This window comes from Brachionichthys hirsutus, chromosome 16, assembly GCF_040956055.1.
Source record: "Brachionichthys hirsutus isolate HB-005 chromosome 16, CSIRO-AGI_Bhir_v1, whole genome shotgun sequence".
NCBI lineage: Eukaryota > Metazoa > Chordata > Actinopteri > Lophiiformes > Brachionichthyidae > Brachionichthys > Brachionichthys hirsutus.
Window position 1 is genome coordinate 6,832,093 of NC_090912.1, and position 18,367 is coordinate 6,850,459.

An 18,367-nucleotide genomic window follows, 5' to 3' on the forward strand; every position below is an offset into this window, starting at 1 on the left:
CATGAAAACGTTCCCCGAGACTCTTGAATCACAATAAATTCATTATTAATTTGATTGATGTGCATTAACAACTGTATTTTCCAAATAAGCATCTTTTTCCTTATCAAGCTCAGTAACTTTTGAAGCTTTGCAAACTTTATCACCAAAATGAAATCAGCACAGTGTCAACAACATTTTGATATGGGAATATGATGTTGTTTCGTTTATTCCACTCATTTTAGGCATTTTCAAAAAAATCCATTTGATGACCTCTAAATTCTAAAATATTATTATTAGGTTCTAACCCATCGTCTATAATCATCTGTCATTTGAAAGGAGAGAGGATGGTTTTTTTATGAATATTTTTTTTATGTTAACAAAGAAAACAAATAGACTAATGCTTAATTTGATTTTCTTCCGTGTTGCGTCAATGATTTGTGGTTAAGTAGAACATGATCATGAAGTCTTTTCTGAAGGTATACTCAACTGTCACGCCCTCTAGTGGCTTGTTTTGCTCTCAGTAAATTTAAGCAAATCTCATAACCTCTTCATGTCTGTATTTTTATTTACAGGTACAGAAGAAAGTGGCTCCTATAGTTTTTCAGTACAAATGAATGCATGTGGGAAATGCCGGAGAGAGGAGAGACATTTCTTCTAGTCCAGCACAAAGTGTGCATACAGTTGTTTTTCTACAGAGTACAGAAAAGGCCTATTTAATTCTTCAATTTCTCTCTGCACTGTAAAACATTGACCTTGATTTTCCTCCAAGGCTAGCGCCATCGCACAACTATGCGGTTGCCATGGCAACTGGCTACGATCAGCGGATCTGCACCCAGATGTGACAGGAAAAGGACTTTACCTGTTTTCTAGAAATTATTCTGATCATGCCATTTTATTGTTTTGTGACAGATGATGCAGATACAGAACTAATGGCTTGTCAGTCCACATTTCTAATCTGTCATGAAGGCACACAAGCTGAACTTTTGCTGCACTAACAAGTGAGTTTCTTCTTTCTTCTAGGCCTTCCAGTTAAGTATCCACTGTCTCAAGGTAGCTCGTCTGCCTGTTCTCTGCTTCTGTCGCTGCCAGCTTGCATCACTCTCACTTTACTGTGTCAGGATTGGTTGTGGATCTCTGCTGGGCTTCCACAAATCAATCAGATTTAATAACAATGCGACGGCACGAAGCTGGATTGGCCCAGTGGGGTGCTTCTAGTCACATCCTCCTTCAATCAGTCTCATACCTGCAGCCACAACTATATTACAGTCATGCTGTATTTAATTTAATATATCATTTTGTGTGTGTGTATCTATATAGCAATGAAAAATGTTTTGCCATTGTAATTAGCATTGATTTGGGTGTTAATAGATGGTTGGAACTGAACGAATTGTTTTTAGTTATTTTACATGGGAAAAATTTATTTGACATTTGTGTTTGGCTGTACATTACAAACAAGTAAACAAATGCAACACGTTTGAAACCAAAGCCTGAAAAACACGAACAGTCACTGTTTCCACAGCTAAAAATATATGTAGTCGCTGTTTCACTTAAACACCAGACAGCATTGTTGTTAGTAAATATACATCTCACCACTATTGATGCTCTGCTAATTAGCCAAGAGAGCTCATGCCTGCTGCTCATTGGCTGATTGGTACCCTACTAGTTCTGGTCTATAGAAGGCTGGTCAGACAAGAAGCATGGATGAGAGCTCACTGGACCACAGGATCAGAATGAATGGTTGTACTGGAGGTGCTTTGGTGTGACTGGTGTGCATGCTTAATCTCTCCACACAGTGGCAGTATTATATTTATTACAGTTGTTGCTACTCTGGCTCATTTGAGAGTGAAAGGCAAATTAGTAAAGACATTTATTCATGCTTTAAAATATCATTAGTTTCTCCACAAACTGGCTTAAATATTTTTTTATTTAGTATTTTTTTTCCATTCTAATGTTTCTTAAATATGATAGAAATAGTTTCTATGATTGCTGAATTTTTTTTTTCTTTTTGATTCAGATTTTATCGGTCGGTAGAGATTTACATGGAAAACCCGCGCAATTCATTAGTTCACAGAAATAAATTATGCACATCTGTATGTGTGTCACAACATTTTATACTATTTTAAAAACTCACATTGCTGTAAGTCCAGTGAATTCTAAATTTCTATTTGACTGATTGCGAGTCCTGGTTCATGAAAATTCAACAATGTAGCAGTCATCATAAACATTACATCACATTTATGTTTAGTAGAGTTTTATAATGACGGCTATACAAATACATATATGGTGTTTCAATTGGTAAAATAACCACTTAGCATGCATCCGATATCCAGCAAGCATCCATTTAGGATCGACAGGTTTTTATCTCTGCAACAGGTGATTCAGTCCTTCTCCTGTGGAGGTGTAATGAAGGTGGAGTAGAGGTGATGCGTAGTGAACTATCTGCATGAAAGCCAGATGTGAATGTCTGACTCCAGATGTAGAAAGAACCAGAGATGTGCATAAAAGTTCTTCATTTATTGTTATTTTTAATCACACATTTACATTAAATCTCTCGTAAGACACCAACAGCAGTAGACAAAATCTCAAGCGTGCTTTTTGTTTTATTGCCACAGAAAGCCAAGCTGGGCCACGGCAAGAAAGTCATCACGCCATCGGACCACCGGAGGTTCAGTCTTCCTTCAGGCAACGCAGATCGGGCACGACTGAGCGACTTCAACTTCCTGGCCCTGCTCGGGAAGGGCAGCTTTGGCAAGGTGGCAGCTGCTTGCCGCTGTGTTCGTGTTATAACTCGGCAGATTAAAAAAATTCCCTAATGACCAGTTTTGGTTTTGGAATCTCTTTATTTATCCGTGACCTTTGACCCTTCCGGTCTTCTTCATTGAAAGGTAATGCTGGCGGAGATGAAGTCAACAGAGGAACTCTATGCCATCAAGATTCTGAAGAAAGATGTGGTGATCCAGGACGACGACGTGGAATGTACGATGGTGGAGAAGAGGGTCTTGGCCCAGAGAGACAAGCCACCTTTCCTCACGCAGCTCCACTCCTGCTTCCAGACTGTGGTGATTAAAAACAAATCAAACCATGGCTTTATAATTGAAATGTTTCCTGCTGCTCACACACAAAATAGGACTTATTAACCTTCATTAAAGAGCACTTTTTCCACCCTCTCTTATCTTTCTTTCACTGTTGCCTCTTCAGCCTTTTAAACCCGGTGTGCAAATGTGTTTATGTGCCCAGAATAATGTCTCCATTTGCCCAATATTTATTATTTCACCAGCCCTCTGCTGAGAAAATTGATAGAGAGCTGAGACAACCCTTGAATACAAAGTCCTCAGTATGACGTCAGCTCTGCACAAACAGTGTGATTCTTTAATAACACATATAAGCATTGGTGTATGATGGGACTGTACAGAAATAATAAAACTTGACGGGTTATTTAATATCTAAAAATAACATTTACATTTAAATCTGCACACATGCATGTGGGTTTTGTAGCGTTCACAGCTGCATAACGTCCTTGTTTGTAGGATCGGCTGTACTTTGTGATGGAGTACATCAACGGTGGGGATCTCATGTATCACATCCAACGCATGGGCAAATTCAAGGAACCACAGGCAGTGTAAGAACACTTCAAGCTTCCTCCTTATAGGAAAGTCCATATCTGTTATGGTATGACTAGTGTCATGCTTTTATTCTTGTGTGCTGGTTTCTTTAATTCATTAGAATTACTTTCCGAACAAATTAAATGTGTGATTTTCTTTTTGCTTTTTCAATTTTGCAGGTTTTATGCCGCAGAGATCGCTGTCGGTTTGTTTTTCCTGCACCGAAAGGGAGTCATCTACAGGTGGGTGAGTCAGAGAGAAAACCGTTTAACGCAGTGAAACACGAAATGTTATGTATGAAAAACAGACACACGTGAGAAGCAAAGAGACAGGTGGATAGCAGGGAAACGAAAGAATGAGATATAAAGGCTGAAAGTGTGCAGGTCCACATAGACAGAAATGACAGATAAAAAATGGATGTTTATATTTAATTTTGTTCGTCTGTCCTCCTCCTCTTCGGTACTTTAATCAAGGACTCACGTGTATTTTTCACATCATAGCTGCTTTATATTTGGTGCCCTGGTTCTATTTTGTGCCAGACACAGTTGCCAGAAGTGTTGAATGAAGAATTGATGCCTCAAACAAATGGAGACTGGGGGGCTCAAAGGTGGCAGGATGAGAGAAAATTATTTTGATGCCGAGAAGTTATTGTTTGTTTCCCAGAATAGAAACACTCAGACTAGTGGAAAAAGAGATGAGGACATCATCTGCGTTTTTCTGTCATCTGGACAAACAGCAGACGCTCACAGCAGCACACAACAAATCACTGAAGAATGAGTTCACACGTCCCCTCTATGCTGCAGGGACCTGAAGCTCGACAACGTGATGCTGGACTTTGAAGGCCACATTAAGATTGCTGACTTCGGCATGTGCAAAGAGAGCATGTACGAGGGCATGAGCACGCGCACCTTCTGTGGCACTCCGGACTACATCGCACCAGAGGTGAGGATCGGATTTATGAAGAACGAAATCTTCCTTGTTTATCTCAAATAACTCTGTTAAATGTAAAACAAAAACACCACATACTGCATTACAACACCACACAGGTGTGTGTCCAGAACACTGTCTATTCTGCTTTGGAATAAATTAATGGTAATATCAAGCAGTAGATTTCAGAAGCGAGACAAGCAGCAAACAAAGAAAATAAGAGATGGTTGATGCCGGGGTAATTAGTCATGAGGGGGCACAAGCCCTCACCTCCTGGTCACTTTTCTGAATGGCTTTAGGACACAACACTCTTTTGACAACACGCTAGAAAACCCCCTCAATATTTAGACGTCATCTGCCATCCTCCTCGTGACTGTCGCGTCGCTCACCTTTATCTCACTCTGTCAGTGATCACCAGCAGGTGCGTTTGCTCCCACACCTGAATCGCGTCTGTGACCACGCCCAGTGCTGTCCACGCAGGGATCCACAGGGTGGGGCAGAAAGTCCACAGTGTACAACAACACATCCTGCACACGTACAAATCAAACCAACCTATTTTACAGTGATCCTGGCCCCCAAATAAGTTTGTACATCACATACCCAATAAAGCCTGTGATTTAAATTGAATAAATATAAAAAATTCAGCTATTGTTGCATAAAAGTCAGCAGAATGCAACATCCCCCCAGGGAGATATTGTTTAAATAAGACTAGCTTTGATAGGATGCAAACTCATTTATTTATTTTATTTTTATTAATCAGGAGATTTAAACATTTGTGGGTATTGTCAAGAATGCTCAGCAACAAATTAGCACTTTAAAATATGCTTAAATTGCTGCCTTTGTATCTCTATAAAGGGCGAGGGCAGCTGTAATTTAGCACTGTGTGTGGGAGGGGGGTGTATGTTGACAAATTGGATGGTAGGAGATAGTGCCTTTGTTATGGCAGCTGAAAATAGCGGACTTTTTTTTTAAATAGCGGTCGATTGGGTTTGAATATAGATGAGAAACATTCATTTTGGTGCTGCTTATAATTTCTCTGATACCATCAGCATCATCTGTGCCTGTCTGTAGTCAAACTGTGTTAAATGCAGCAAGGCGTGAAGCAGTGACAGTAACATGAGGTGGTGTGTATCTTTAATTTCAATCTTTTTCCTTGTCAGATTATAGCATACCAGCCTTATGGAAAGTCAGTGGACTGGTGGGCTTATGGAGTTCTGCTGTATGAGATGCTGGCCGGACAGGTAATATTCTACTTCTTTGTTTTAATTCACGAGATTGCAAGTAATAAAATTAATAAAATACTCATACGTCTATATGAAAAAAAACTTAGCTTCATCACTTGAGTTAACCGATAAATAAAAAAGCGTAGGAAAACTGGTACAAGTAATAAGTATTTGAAAGGAATAAATACTTTTCCTCACCAGTATTGATTTTTTTACATAGTCTGACAGTGAAATATTGAGACACTGCAACCGCTAATTAAAACGTCTGAGAGAGAAGTTATTTAACAAATGGATGATTCACCCACAGCTTCTTTCCCACATCTGTCACCTCAGTATCTTGTCAGGTTTCTCAGAACAACCCTCCAGCTGTAAGTCATCATCACACCCAGCTTCACGTTTTTGTCTCTGTCCTCAGCCGCCGTTTGATGGAGAGGACGAAGACGAGCTCTTCCAGTCCATCATGGAGCACAACGTGTCCTACCCCAAGTCCATGTCCAAAGAAGCCGTGTCCATCTGCAAGGGAGTAAGTACTCTATTCTACCACCTCGAAAGGTGCATGATGCATTGCTGCAGCCATTCCTCTTTATTCCTTTAAGTTAATGATTTATAATACAATAACAGCAGAGCAAGGTTTTTTGGAAAGGTTTGAGATGGAAGACATTGCTGCCAGCTTGTAAAAGGCTTTGCCACAAAACACTTAGTCAAACAATCTTGAAGCACAGAGGTTATGTGTTTACTTGAATTAAAAATGTTGTTGTTGCTGCAAAGAAATGGAAGCACTGTCTTCCTGAGAAGTACACGCATACCGTTGAATCTCAATGATGACTTTGTTTGTTTTACTGTTTTGTAAACTGGATGAAGTTGAACTGTTTTTATGACCTTCCCAAACATGAATAATATCAGTCGATCACTCTGCTTTAAAATTTCACTTGTATTTTTGTTTCATTTTTTTTCTAAAATGATGCAAAAGATTTCAAAATGTATCCCAATATCAAATCCTAAATTTAATATAATATAATATAATGTTGACGTATATAGAAGCATTTGCTCATTTCATACCTGTGCACGGTTTTGGCGACATCATCACACTGAACTGTCACGGTTGCCATGATTGTGAATATTTAACAAAAATGAAATGAGCTTCAGTCAATTCACAACACAGAAAAGACTGAATGAAGATCCAGGCTCAGTCTCTTAATAACGTCGCCCACCTTCCTTCCTGCCACACTGTTGCTGCATCCAGCCAGGAAAGTGTCATTCATCATCTCAGAGCCACAGACAAAGGCGGCCGTCCTCTCATTGTTTGCTTTTACATCTCCTTTGCAATAATAATTCAGGATTGAAATGAAAAGCGACATCTCAATTACAAACTGAGTCGTGAAAATGGCAGAATCATTTCCTGCCACTGATTTGAAGCTAAATAAGACTTGCTCTGCAGAACGCGGTTAATGGATGTTAACAGAAACAAAATAAATCGTCGAGCCACTGATAGATTCAGAGAGAGCTCGTCTTTCTTTCTAGCAGCTAACTGCGTGTGTCACATCCCCTAATCCTCTTGTGTTTGCCACCAGCTGATGACCAAGCACCCGTCGAAGCGTCTTGGCTGCGGCCCGGAGGGGGAGATGGACATCAGAGAGCAGGCTTTCTTCAGACGCATCGACTGGGATCGCCTTGCAAACAGAGAGATCCAGCCACCGTTTAAGCCCAAAGTGGTGAGTGGCGTCTGTGTGCATGAGTGACAGTGTTGATGCGTCCTGTTCCAGCTGGGCTGTCGAAGAGGAATAGATGCATCAAATTATTTCATGGAACATCCTTTAAAAAAGGCAAAGATTTTGTTAGGCACATTTAGATTGCATTACATTGTGCATTACCCCTTAACTTTAACAGTGTATTTGTCCATCTTTCGCTCAACTCAACACCAAGAACTAAAAAATGCATTCATTGAAAATGTTCTAAGTAAAATGGGTGGCTTTTGGCTCCTGTGTGATTTTCTTTCTGATTCATGTGTTTTAAAAACATCAAATTATGAGGAAATCGTTGGGGGTTTTTTTTCTTCTTTTTTGTATGCATCACTGATTAGGAATTGAAATGTGTCCTCTTTAATGTGGATCCATGAACTGGTGTGGGTTCATCTTCTACCAGTGTGTACCGGTAATCGTTTACACCCAGAGCTTGAGACTGGATCCCAGCTGCAGCCACCAGCCCTGCTGCCTCTGACACGTAAACCTCCTCCTGTCCCCACCACAATAAGCGTCTTTTCTGCTTGTGGACCCCCCACGTCCTCCATCCCCTCTTTGCCCACAAGGCCCGAAGCAGCACAAGCGCTGCCATGAGGACTAAAAATAACTCCTGATGAGCCGAGTTCCCTTCGTTCCTAGCAAGGGCTACAGTAAATGCAGGGTTAGGCAGCGGATGCATCCTTGTCCTCTTACAGAGGGGGGGAAGAAAACATGCTTAAAAGTGGATCCATCTATTTAGTGAAATTTGTACGGCCGGGAATTCATGCAACACACCATTGATTGGTCTGAGGGGGCTGCAAAAGATCCATTTGAAAGAAAGAAACAGCAGTCACAATTTTTTTCTGTGCATCACTTGTTCTGGAACTTTTTGTCTTGCTTCCTTGTGGAAGTGCTGTGATTGTGGCGATAATATGCATGACACACAGCAACATCCACGTACGCTCAGCTGCTTGAGACACAAGGACAGCCCCGAGTGAAGCTGCACACGGATGCTGACGACCTCCGCTGTGAAGACTAAGGGTTAGCTCTTAGTCTAATTACAACTTCTGCTTGGCTACGCGTTGGGCTTCGACATTTCCAAGAGCCACCTTCCCTCTGGGACTGTTGGGATGTTTTCTGATTAAAGGCTTGTGTGGGGGGAAATATTTTAAAGTTCAGCAATCAATCCTACCTGCATTTCTAATAATTATTATATATTTTTTAATCTCTTTCAGTGTGGCAAAGGCGCAGAAAACTTTGACAAGTTTTTCACGCGTAGCCAACCCGTGCTGACCCCTCCCGACCAGCTGGTCATCGCCAACATTGACCAGAGCGAGTTCGCAGGCTTCTCTTACCTGAACCCTCAGTTCACCCACCCTTCGTTGCACAGCGTCGTATGAGGAGAGAGCAGAAAAGGATGGACTGACTGCAGGATCCTTCCAGACTCCCAACAAACATCATGCTGTTCAAAGATTCACATTATCCTCTAAAGCATTCTGTCGACTAGTTTCAAGATCTCTGAGAGTGTGGAGCCAAGTTTTAAAACCTGTTTGTGGGTGAGGAGGAAAAAGCTCACGGCACTGATATCTGGACCTTTTATTCCCCAGACATCTCATCGTTTGTACTTTATTTTGAAACTGTATTTGCGTTTTCCACCAAACCTGCTGCTTTTTCTTCTGCGTGAATGTGTCAAGGAGTTATTATCTCACCGGGTGTTAAAGATGCAAAAATGATCTCATGATACTCATCCCACCTTGTCACACCGAAGCATGTTTTTCTGCTCCGTTTGGCTTTATCTTCTTCTGAGTTGCTACATGTGTATTTTTTTATTTATATACTAAAGAAAGAGGTAGTATACCGTTACACGAGTGCCAAAGGTGGAAAGAAAACATTTTTATCCTTAATACTTCATCCCTTCTTATTTTCCAAACACTGTCAGCACCCTAACCCCCCGCCCCCGACAGGGAAGGTTGACTACATAGGGTCAGAAAACTGTGGACCAAGAGAGACAACGTTTTAAAGTACACCGATGCTTTTTCCATATGCACAAGGCAGATCCGTGTTGCATGCTTATTTCCTGACTCTGTACGAGCAGTAGACTCTAGGATGCAGTACACGTCTGGTATCACTGTAAAGTTTAGTATTATGATATGAGCAATGATAAAATATAATTGTTGTACGTTCAGAGGAGCCTTGTTTTGAAGAAACCTTTCTAATTGTCACAGGAAGAAGAAGAAGAAAAAACAGATATATGTTTTGTGTTCGATTGGACTTTTCAGTCCTGATGGTGTCCAAACCCTCTACACAACATTTATGTTGTAAATATGTTTCAAAGAAATGCTTCACAACGAGAAGTTACATACAGATTTTATACTATGACATGAATGTGCTTTTACTACAATAGACCGTTTGATCCTTTCCTTCGCCCTGGATTCCAACGCGTGACTGAATCTTTGGTAGCTTTGGTATCCGCAGACCTTGTTTTGCGTATTTCCACCACCGATCGGTTATTTTCTACGACCCACCATCACAGAGAATATGCAGCAACTACTGTGTGTGAAGCGGTAAAGCCTCCTTTTGCCTTGGTCGCCCCGGGACTCCTTCTGTGCTCCTAATCGGAGTGATGGTCAGACCCTTTCTTGTGTATATTGTGGCCATGCATGACGCATGAGAAAGACCCCTGCATGATACAGAGACCCCCCCCCCCCCCCCGGCAGCCAGCTTTCAAGAAATGGAATTGTGTGCTGTTTCAGGCCATCGTCTCCACCCGCTCACCGTTGCGTCACCAAACCTGTTCGACTTAAACGCTCCAATATAAACAGACGAATATACAGCATGTGTAAAATGCTTCTGTTGGCTTTTTCATTCGCTGGTGCCAAATTGAGTATTTTTGTTTCTTGGTGTGTGTCTGGTAGTTTTTTTTTTTTTTTCTTGAGGGCCACCCAAAGGCGCAATATTAAGGTTTCAGAAAACTAAAACTCGGCTGTCACATCTGGACCAAAATCCAGAAATTATAAGAGAATGCTGAATGTCTCACATTGAGAACTAAAAATCAAGTGTTGGGCCTGTGATAGAAACATGATGCTACGGTACCGCTACAAGCCACAGGGGATGTGTGTGTGTTTTCGTTCGTTCATCCTGCTTTTGTCAGCCCGATTCTTCTCGATCCTCTGTTCATTGTGGTATGATCAATACTGTGTATAAATAAAGTATTTAAAAAAATACATAAAGCTGCTCTTTATTTTGGGGGAACTACTGTATTGTGTTGTTATAGTTTTTGATGGTGTTTTTCTATTTGTTAGGAGTGATCAGAATGAGGTGGCAAGCTGAATGGAGCTGTCCTTAGTCCTGAAACTCTCTCTCTCTCCCTCTCTCTCTCTCTCTTCCTTGCTCTCTCTGAGCGGCTGAAATCAGCTATTACAGCAGATCTCAGCTCCTGACTTGGTTTATTCGGATGCATCTGCTGCGTTGTTGTTTTCCTCAAGGCATCTGTGACCAAATCAGCAAAGAGCCGGTCCTCTCCAGGTGACTGGCAGCAGCAGGAGGATCGAAATCCTCAACTTTCAGCCCAGTCTTTGCTCCACCTGCAGGAAGCGCCCAAAGACAGAGGAAAAAACGGTAGGAAATCAAGTGAAATTCAATTAATGTTACGGTCAGTCGTTATTAAATATTATGGCTGCAGGGTTTTTCTTTTGTATCAGTTTGAAATTACATTTCAGCACCAGTTATTCCAGATATCTAGATTATTGATATCTGATATTTGAGAAGTGTTCTGCTGTTTGTTATTTATTCATTCCTTGGTCCTAAATGTTCAACATTTTTATCGTCCAAGCCTTGACATGTTGACACACAGATTATATTGACTATTTAAAGCCCTGATAACTGTAGCTCAATTTTCACACTAATCAACTGATGTCTATTTTAATGAGAGGAACAGATTTCCAAATGTTTTAAATATCAATTAAATAATAAATTAATTTTAACTCATTATCTTTCACCCGCATTTAGTTTTTTTTTTTACAATAAAATTCTTGCGGTTAAGTCTTCCTGTTTGATCAGTGTAGTTTTCAGTTTTTTTTCTGAATTGATTACTGTAATTCAGGCGTATAAGAACCAGCCTATCCCTGACGGTGTTGTCTCGTTGGCTGTCCATGAATCATCCACACGTGTTCTGAATGGGAATGAAGCTGTCGCCTTGTCGCTGTAGATTATGTCCTGCTGTGTGATCCATCAGCAAACTCCCTCTATGACTTACGAAAGCTTTAATAAACGTCACACCTTTGTTCAGGGGCTGTTATTGCGCCTTGACTAACGGCCATAAAATCCAAGCTTGGACTTTTAAATGATGTAAGCATGTATATATTATAAGGTACCTGTAATCCCCATTGGTCTGAACAGTGTAAATGGGCTAAAATTGAATTTTCAGTAAGTTTGAAACTTAAATGTTGGAAGAGGAAGAAGTACATGAGCTAAAGGTTGCAAATTGCCACAGCCTAAGGCAGGTTAGGACCCAAACGCGAGGCAGACGAGCAGAAATGCAAACAGCGCTTTTATTGGCGGGCGGGCCAGGCAGGTCTGGCTAATTGGGGATGGGTTGCAGGTGCTGGCAGGAACACAGGTGATGGGAATCTAGTGATTGCTGGAGCTCTGTGAGGTGAAGACATGGAGGGATAGGAAGGGAATGACCCCGGCCCGCCACGAGGCGTGACACAAATAGTGAAAGCATAAGTGGAGAATCAACCGTTCAGTCTGCCCTCCGGTCAGAAGCCAAAACTGGATATTGATTTAGATTTACCTGCACGGCAACAAAAGAAGGGTGTTATCGATTCTTCCTCTTGCACAGCTGCTCTGACAATTCTTAAAATGATGATCACGACATGCAGTTTTTAGCTTCCTAAATCTCTAATAAGGACTCTGAAATGTCTCTGATGAAGATGAAGCCCCGAGACAGTGCTCTCCTTCCTCATCCTCAACCATCTGTCCTCTTACCTTCCTTGAATAAACAAAAACAAATTATTATTTTTCAAATAATTTTATCATGAAAGAAAGTGCAGACATACAATATAATAAAACAAAATAATCCAATATATTTAAAGGAATAGTGCAACCTTTTTTAAATATTCAATAATCAATTTTGAAGATCACATAGATCAATGTATTTCCCAAGAGGTTGAAGTATTTAAAACTTGTTGTTTAGGAAATGTGATTGTCTTTATTTCAAAAATTATATTTTTATCAGTGTGTAAATCTTCCTTGACATTTCCACCGCTAATCCTGTCTCCTTTGCTCCTCCGCCTCCATATTTCTTCTTTGACGCTTTCTTATTTTAACCTCTGATTGCCAGAAGCTGCCCCCGCCGTCACCATGAGCGCATGTGGCAGGAAGGCCCTGACATTGTTGAGCAGCGTCTTTGCAATCAGTGGCCTGGGGCTGCTGGGGGTAGCAGTTAGCACTGACTACTGGCTGTACCTGGAGGAGGGCGTCATCATGCCTCTGAACCAGAGTGCCAACATCAAGACCTCGCTGCACTCGGGCCTCTGGAGAGTCTGCTTCCTGGCCGGTGGGTAACAAGCCTGAGGACGTCTGGCTTTAGTCTCTCTTTTCTCTTTTTGCATTTAAGTGAGTGTAATAATGCGCGTCTCTATAGTCCAACATGTAAATGATAACAGCAGTCATGATGGCACATCACCACTGCATCAGCTCTGACAGTGTCAGAGTATTTTCTCTAGGCACCCTGTGTAAAAATAATGATACGCACACAAAATGAATCAGGCAGACAAACTTCGACACCGATCGGGAGAGGACCGTCGGTCCAGCAGCTACGTACAATGACCTCTGCCGATCCCCCGTCCTTCAGGACAATTTATTAGTACAGTAGAAGTAGGAGGTTCTTAGCTATTTGCATAGACTCCTAGCCCCACGGTAACCCAGAGAAAGGGAATTTCTCTGGAGAAGCCCGCGTGGCTCCACCATTTCTAAAGAATCTATCTATACTGTGTGACAATGTAAATTAAATAATTATTCTAATAGACAGGTCACACTGTGTGTGTGTGGGGGGGGGGGGGGGGGGGTGAGAAAGAGAGAGTGAGAATAACAAAGGCAAGGAGAAATGAAGACTGTTGTGTTTCAATCACAGGTTGTTAAACCGGGTGCATGCAGTCCTGCAGCATGATTACACAAACACACACACACTCACACACACACATACACTCTCTCTCTCTCAAACACATGCATCTATATCATGTCTCCAGAGACACATGGCTGAGGTGACTGCTGGATTATTCCAGCTGGTGTTAAGTGTGTGACTGTGTGTGACTGTCTGTGACGTTGAAGTGAGAATAGCGATGGTGTGAATTAACTCACATTTACAGAAAAGAGTTGATGACAAAAGATGAATATGTCTTTCTAAAAATAAAGGAAATCAGCTCTGTATTTTATTTTGAGAGTTTTTTTCTTCTTTTTTTGCCTCACATGCCGAACTAATGCAGAAAAAAAGATTTGTTGGGGGTAAATAGAACTATAATGGGGCTGTTCACCAGTAACCAAGCAGACAATGAGAGAGAGGTGATGTAAACCTTGGACACGTCAGAGTGCATCACAGGGTCAACACGGAAAAAGACTCAGATCCACACCTGTGGGCAACAGATTCACCAAATCACCCACAATGCACGGTCATGGGATATGGAATGAAGCTGGAATACCTGGAGGGAACCCGCATCACAACAACACGCGATTTCAAAGTCTAGGAGCGAGTTCCATAGTCAGAACATTTCATGATGTTGTGCGTAAGGCAGATCTGAGTTAAGTGTCGTTGTCATGGTGACACTAAGTAGTGGTGTAGGCCCTTTCAGGTTTATGCTATTCAACATCATTTTCTCCTGACTATAAACCAGCCTCTAATAATAAAACGTACATTTTAACACCCCCCCTCTCTGTCCTACAACAGTTCCCCGTGTGTTTCCACCTTCAAGCGTTATCTGACCTCCACACTAACCTGCACTCCTGCTCACAATTACCTCACAAGATCTTTTCCAAGTAATGACCACCAGCCTGTCCTCTGGACTTGTTCACACTTTTAATCTAAGCTCTCTCTTCATTGTCTTCTCTATCCTCTTTAGGTGAAGAGTCCGGTCGCTGCTTTGCCACCGCGTACATCATGCCTATGAATGTCCGTCTGATGTCAGAGACCATAGTGAACATGCTCAGTGAGTTAGAACTCCAACCTCCAACAGCAGTTCAATGCTTCATAACTCAGGGAGCCTTCTGAGGTTGTCTACTTCAACATCACGATGAGAAATCATCATGAATGAGAAATCCTCTTAAAATAGCCCGAAAGATGAGTCAGACAGGTGAAGCGTGAATCAGTACAAAAAGCGCTGATATTTTTCTCCATGCTTGAACATATCTGACAAAGGAGCCAATCAGGTCGTCAATTCAAACTCATTTAAGACTTATTGTGCTTTATAATGCCTTCTAATTGGGATGTGTCAGCATTAGTCAGGTATGTCGACGTGCATCACCTCGTTCTGGGGTTAAACAGCAGCCTTCCTCCTCCTCAGAGATGATCCGCTCAGCCACTCCTTTCCCCCTGGTCAGCCTCTTCTTCATGTTCATCGGCTTTGTCCTCAACAACATCGGGCACGTCCGGCCACATCGCACCATCCTGGCATTTGTCTCTGGCATCTTCTTCATCCTCTCAGGTGCACCGGGTCACATTTCTGTGCTTTCTTCTCTTTTGAACTTGATCTGACTCGTCCATGTTCTCAGGGCTGGCGCTGGTGGTGGGTCTGGTCCTGTACATCTCGAGCATAAATGACGAAATGCTGAACAGGACGAAGAGCAGCGAGGCCTTTTTTACCTATAAGTACAGCTGGTCTTTTGCCTTTGCTGCCATCTCCTTCCTCCTGACTGAGGTGAGCAACTGTCTCTAAACTATAACAGTTTTTCAGGATCACTGTCCCTGCTGTGATCATCCTCTAAGCCAGCTGTGACCCAAGAGTTTCTTTCACATCTTTTTTGTACATGACATCATTCTTAGGTTCTCCTGTACTTTCTTATGCAGTCAAATGTCAAAGTACTCCTCACACTTCTAGCGGTCTATTGCGTCCTGTTGTCCATCAGAGTGCCGGCGTCTTGTCCGTCTACCTGTTCATGAAGCGCTACACCACAGAGGAGACCTACCAGCCTCACCGCACCAGCTTCTACCGGCCTCGGCTGAGCAACTGCTCCGACCACTCCAGCCAGTTTCTCCACCCAGAGGCCTGGTCGCGGGGGCAAAGCCCCTCTGACATCTCAAGTGAAGCTTCTCTCCAGATGTGCGCCAGCTACCCGGCACTCCTCAAAAGCCCCGAATATGATGGAGTCTCATCTTCACCCTGCTGAGCCATCACAAGAGAAGCAGCTCCAGATGACTGAAGGGACAGTGAAGACTCACGAGGCCCATGTGAAGACAGTTTTTTGTTCAAGAACATGATACAGCTTAGGGATTTAACGGAGTTTGATATTCTTTGGAAGGGCCTGAGGACTGGAAACATGTCCTTCTGTTTTGTGGATCAGGTCAGATGTTTTTGAGGAAACGGTTCTCCAGGTTTTAGAGTAAACACAAATTCTCTAAAGATTCTGGTTTACAGTATTTTGCCTTTCTACATTAAATCTTGTGTTTTGGTTTAATGCATTCGCACAGTTTACCCTCTAGATCAGGGGTGTCAAACTCATTTTCTCCAAGGGCCACATTAGCATTATGTTTGCCCTCCAAAGGCCAAACGTAAACCGTAACACAGTAAGAAATGTAACTAAATGTAATGTCATTTAATGTAAAATAAATGTAACTACTCCTAGACATGCTGTTAAATAACTTTTTTTATTATTATTAGAAGCAAAAACTGCGTTTGATTCTCATGCGATCAGCAGTAGCGCACATTTGACACCAGGGGGCGCTGTCTCCCCTCTCATTTGGACCAACATCGCTCAAGCCTGTTTTCCTGTTCCCCATCCAGCCAGGCTGAGTCACACAGCATTGCTGTGCAGGACTGATCATTATTCAGATGGCCCGAACAGAGCCTCATGACAGTTATCTGTGTAATTAATTAATGATTACATTACTTATGCAAATATGTACGTCAAAGACGAGAATCAATTATGAATAGACCACAGATCTCCTGTCAGCTTAATGTATACTTTATATAGATACGTGACCAATAGCTTCTACAGAGAATATAAAAAGGTAACTGAGCCCCCACAGGGCGGTAGAAGATAATATTCTGCCCTGAGCACAAGGCTTTGATTTTATTTTACAATCACGTAGAAAACTACTGCTTTTTTATAGCTTTTGACATCATCTTCACCGAAATCATTTCACGATCATCATAAACATCATTATCGTCAATAACATCTCATCAGTCATGGCTTTTTAACAATATTGTCACAGTTTCTCACTAATAGTCTCCAAAAGATCCTCATCCTCATTATCAGTTTTCTTTTGAGTTTAAGGCTTTTTGTAGAAAAGACCCCCAAACATCCGCTGATGCAAACGTGTTACACAAAGTGTGCGTACGACAACAGGCAGACTAGAAACCTATACATTATATGTACATAGATAACTTAAGCATACATTGTTTTACATTTACTGGTAGTATTAAGCCATTCCACAAATGAAAATAAATACAAAAATGATCCGTCGGCTGAATTTATATTCTTTTAGAGAGGAACACAAAAGCAAGCAAGCATATTTTGGACTACCAGTTGGAAACTAGATTACAACAATACATCGACCTAAACTGGCATAGGTCATAAACAAGAAAAAAAAAAGAGAGAGAAGCTTAATCGGACTGATACCCTAATGGGCCATTGCACAGCCATAAATAAATCCTTTTGTCTAAATGCTATAGTTTTAATTAGTGGCATATGTTGCCATGCCTTGCTGGATTTATATTCCCTCCACATGCACAAGTGTAAACCTGTAAGCGGTGTGTGTGTTGCTACACCGTTTACGTGCTCTTTCTGTTGCGTTTCTCACAAAGAAGCATTTGCTCAACGTAGCGACAAACTCCATGTGTTGTTGTCATCATTAAAGTGGCATTCGATCAAACAGGACTGAAATCTTAAGGATTGTAACTTATTTAAAGCCTTGGCAAAAGCACAATTCCTGCTTAATAAAAGTAAAAGAAAATCATACATGTTGTAGAATTATCTGCACCAGACAAATAACTGACATCAGCCCAGCTGACTCGAGACTGTAATGATCTGTAATCTAAATGTAATGCGATTACTCCGAGTGGAACGGCAGCCACGGCACCAGCATTCAGCACCAGAGATGAAGACACGTTCCAGGCGAGGACAAACTGCACTCGTGTTCCCACAACGTCTCGTATGTCCCCTCGTCCCACCCTCCTTCCATCAAAACACCCTCCCACACGTGCGGCACCCGGTGTAGTTGCTCACACATCTGAACTTTTCATAAAGCATAGTGAAGAAAACATACTGCAGCTGCACACCAATATCACACACACACACACACACACACACATACACAAACCATTGGTTTATAAATATCCACATGCAAGCATCTGCACATGAAACATAGAAGTTGTGCTTCAGAGAGACCAGAAAACAGGTTATGGCCATGAGAGGGAGATCGTGGGCGTGTATGAGATGCAGGAGATACAGATTAGCGTCGCGGTCGTTCACGTGCCGCTCCATGCAAACAATAAGTGCACGTCTTGAGCTTTCCGGACCTCTGCCGTCCACCCGGTTGTGTGTGATGTCTCTCAAACATAGCGTGCATGACTTGGAGACAGTCCAGGGATGAAACGGAGGTTTGACTTCAGGGGAAAAGTCCTCAGTCACGTCGGCGGTGAACCAACTTGGTTTACGTGTTCGTGGTGGAGAGATGGAGGCATGTGAGAAAGATTGTTCCTTT

At 41.9% G+C, this 18,367-nt stretch overlaps 2 protein-coding genes across 3 annotated transcripts in view; both read left to right on the plus strand.

The window, feature by feature from the left end:
* The window catches only part of prkcab (protein kinase C, alpha, b), a 56,923-nt gene extending 48,074 nt beyond the window's left edge, over window positions 1–8,849 (plus strand). The window contains exons 9-18 of the mRNA XM_068750072.1: window positions 1,000–1,029; window positions 2,592–2,732; window positions 2,865–3,038; window positions 3,507–3,598; window positions 3,761–3,823; window positions 4,385–4,523; window positions 5,669–5,749; window positions 6,147–6,254; window positions 7,303–7,443; window positions 8,685–8,849. Of these exons, the coding sequence (XP_068606173.1) occupies window positions 1,000–1,029; window positions 2,592–2,732; window positions 2,865–3,038; window positions 3,507–3,598; window positions 3,761–3,823; window positions 4,385–4,523; window positions 5,669–5,749; window positions 6,147–6,254; window positions 7,303–7,443; window positions 8,685–8,849 (1,134 nt within the window). The remainder of the gene's footprint in view (window positions 1–999; window positions 1,030–2,591; window positions 2,733–2,864; window positions 3,039–3,506; window positions 3,599–3,760; window positions 3,824–4,384; window positions 4,524–5,668; window positions 5,750–6,146; window positions 6,255–7,302; window positions 7,444–8,684) is intronic.
* Window positions 8,850–12,813: 3,964 nt separating this feature from the next.
* On the plus strand, window positions 12,814–15,831 carry cacng5b (calcium channel, voltage-dependent, gamma subunit 5b). Of its 2 annotated transcripts, none has more exons than XM_068750039.1 (5): window positions 12,814–13,009; window positions 14,535–14,654; window positions 15,009–15,149; window positions 15,217–15,362; window positions 15,571–15,831. In XM_068750039.1, the coding sequence occupies exons 1-5, from the start codon at window positions 12,814–12,816 to the stop codon at window positions 15,829–15,831; spliced, it is 864 nt and encodes a 287-aa protein (XP_068606140.1). The 2 variants fall into 2 exon arrangements, with proteins under 2 accessions (XP_068606140.1, XP_068606141.1); XM_068750040.1 differs by having other exon boundaries at window positions 14,568–14,654.
* Window positions 15,832–18,367: the final 2,536 nt, after the last annotated feature.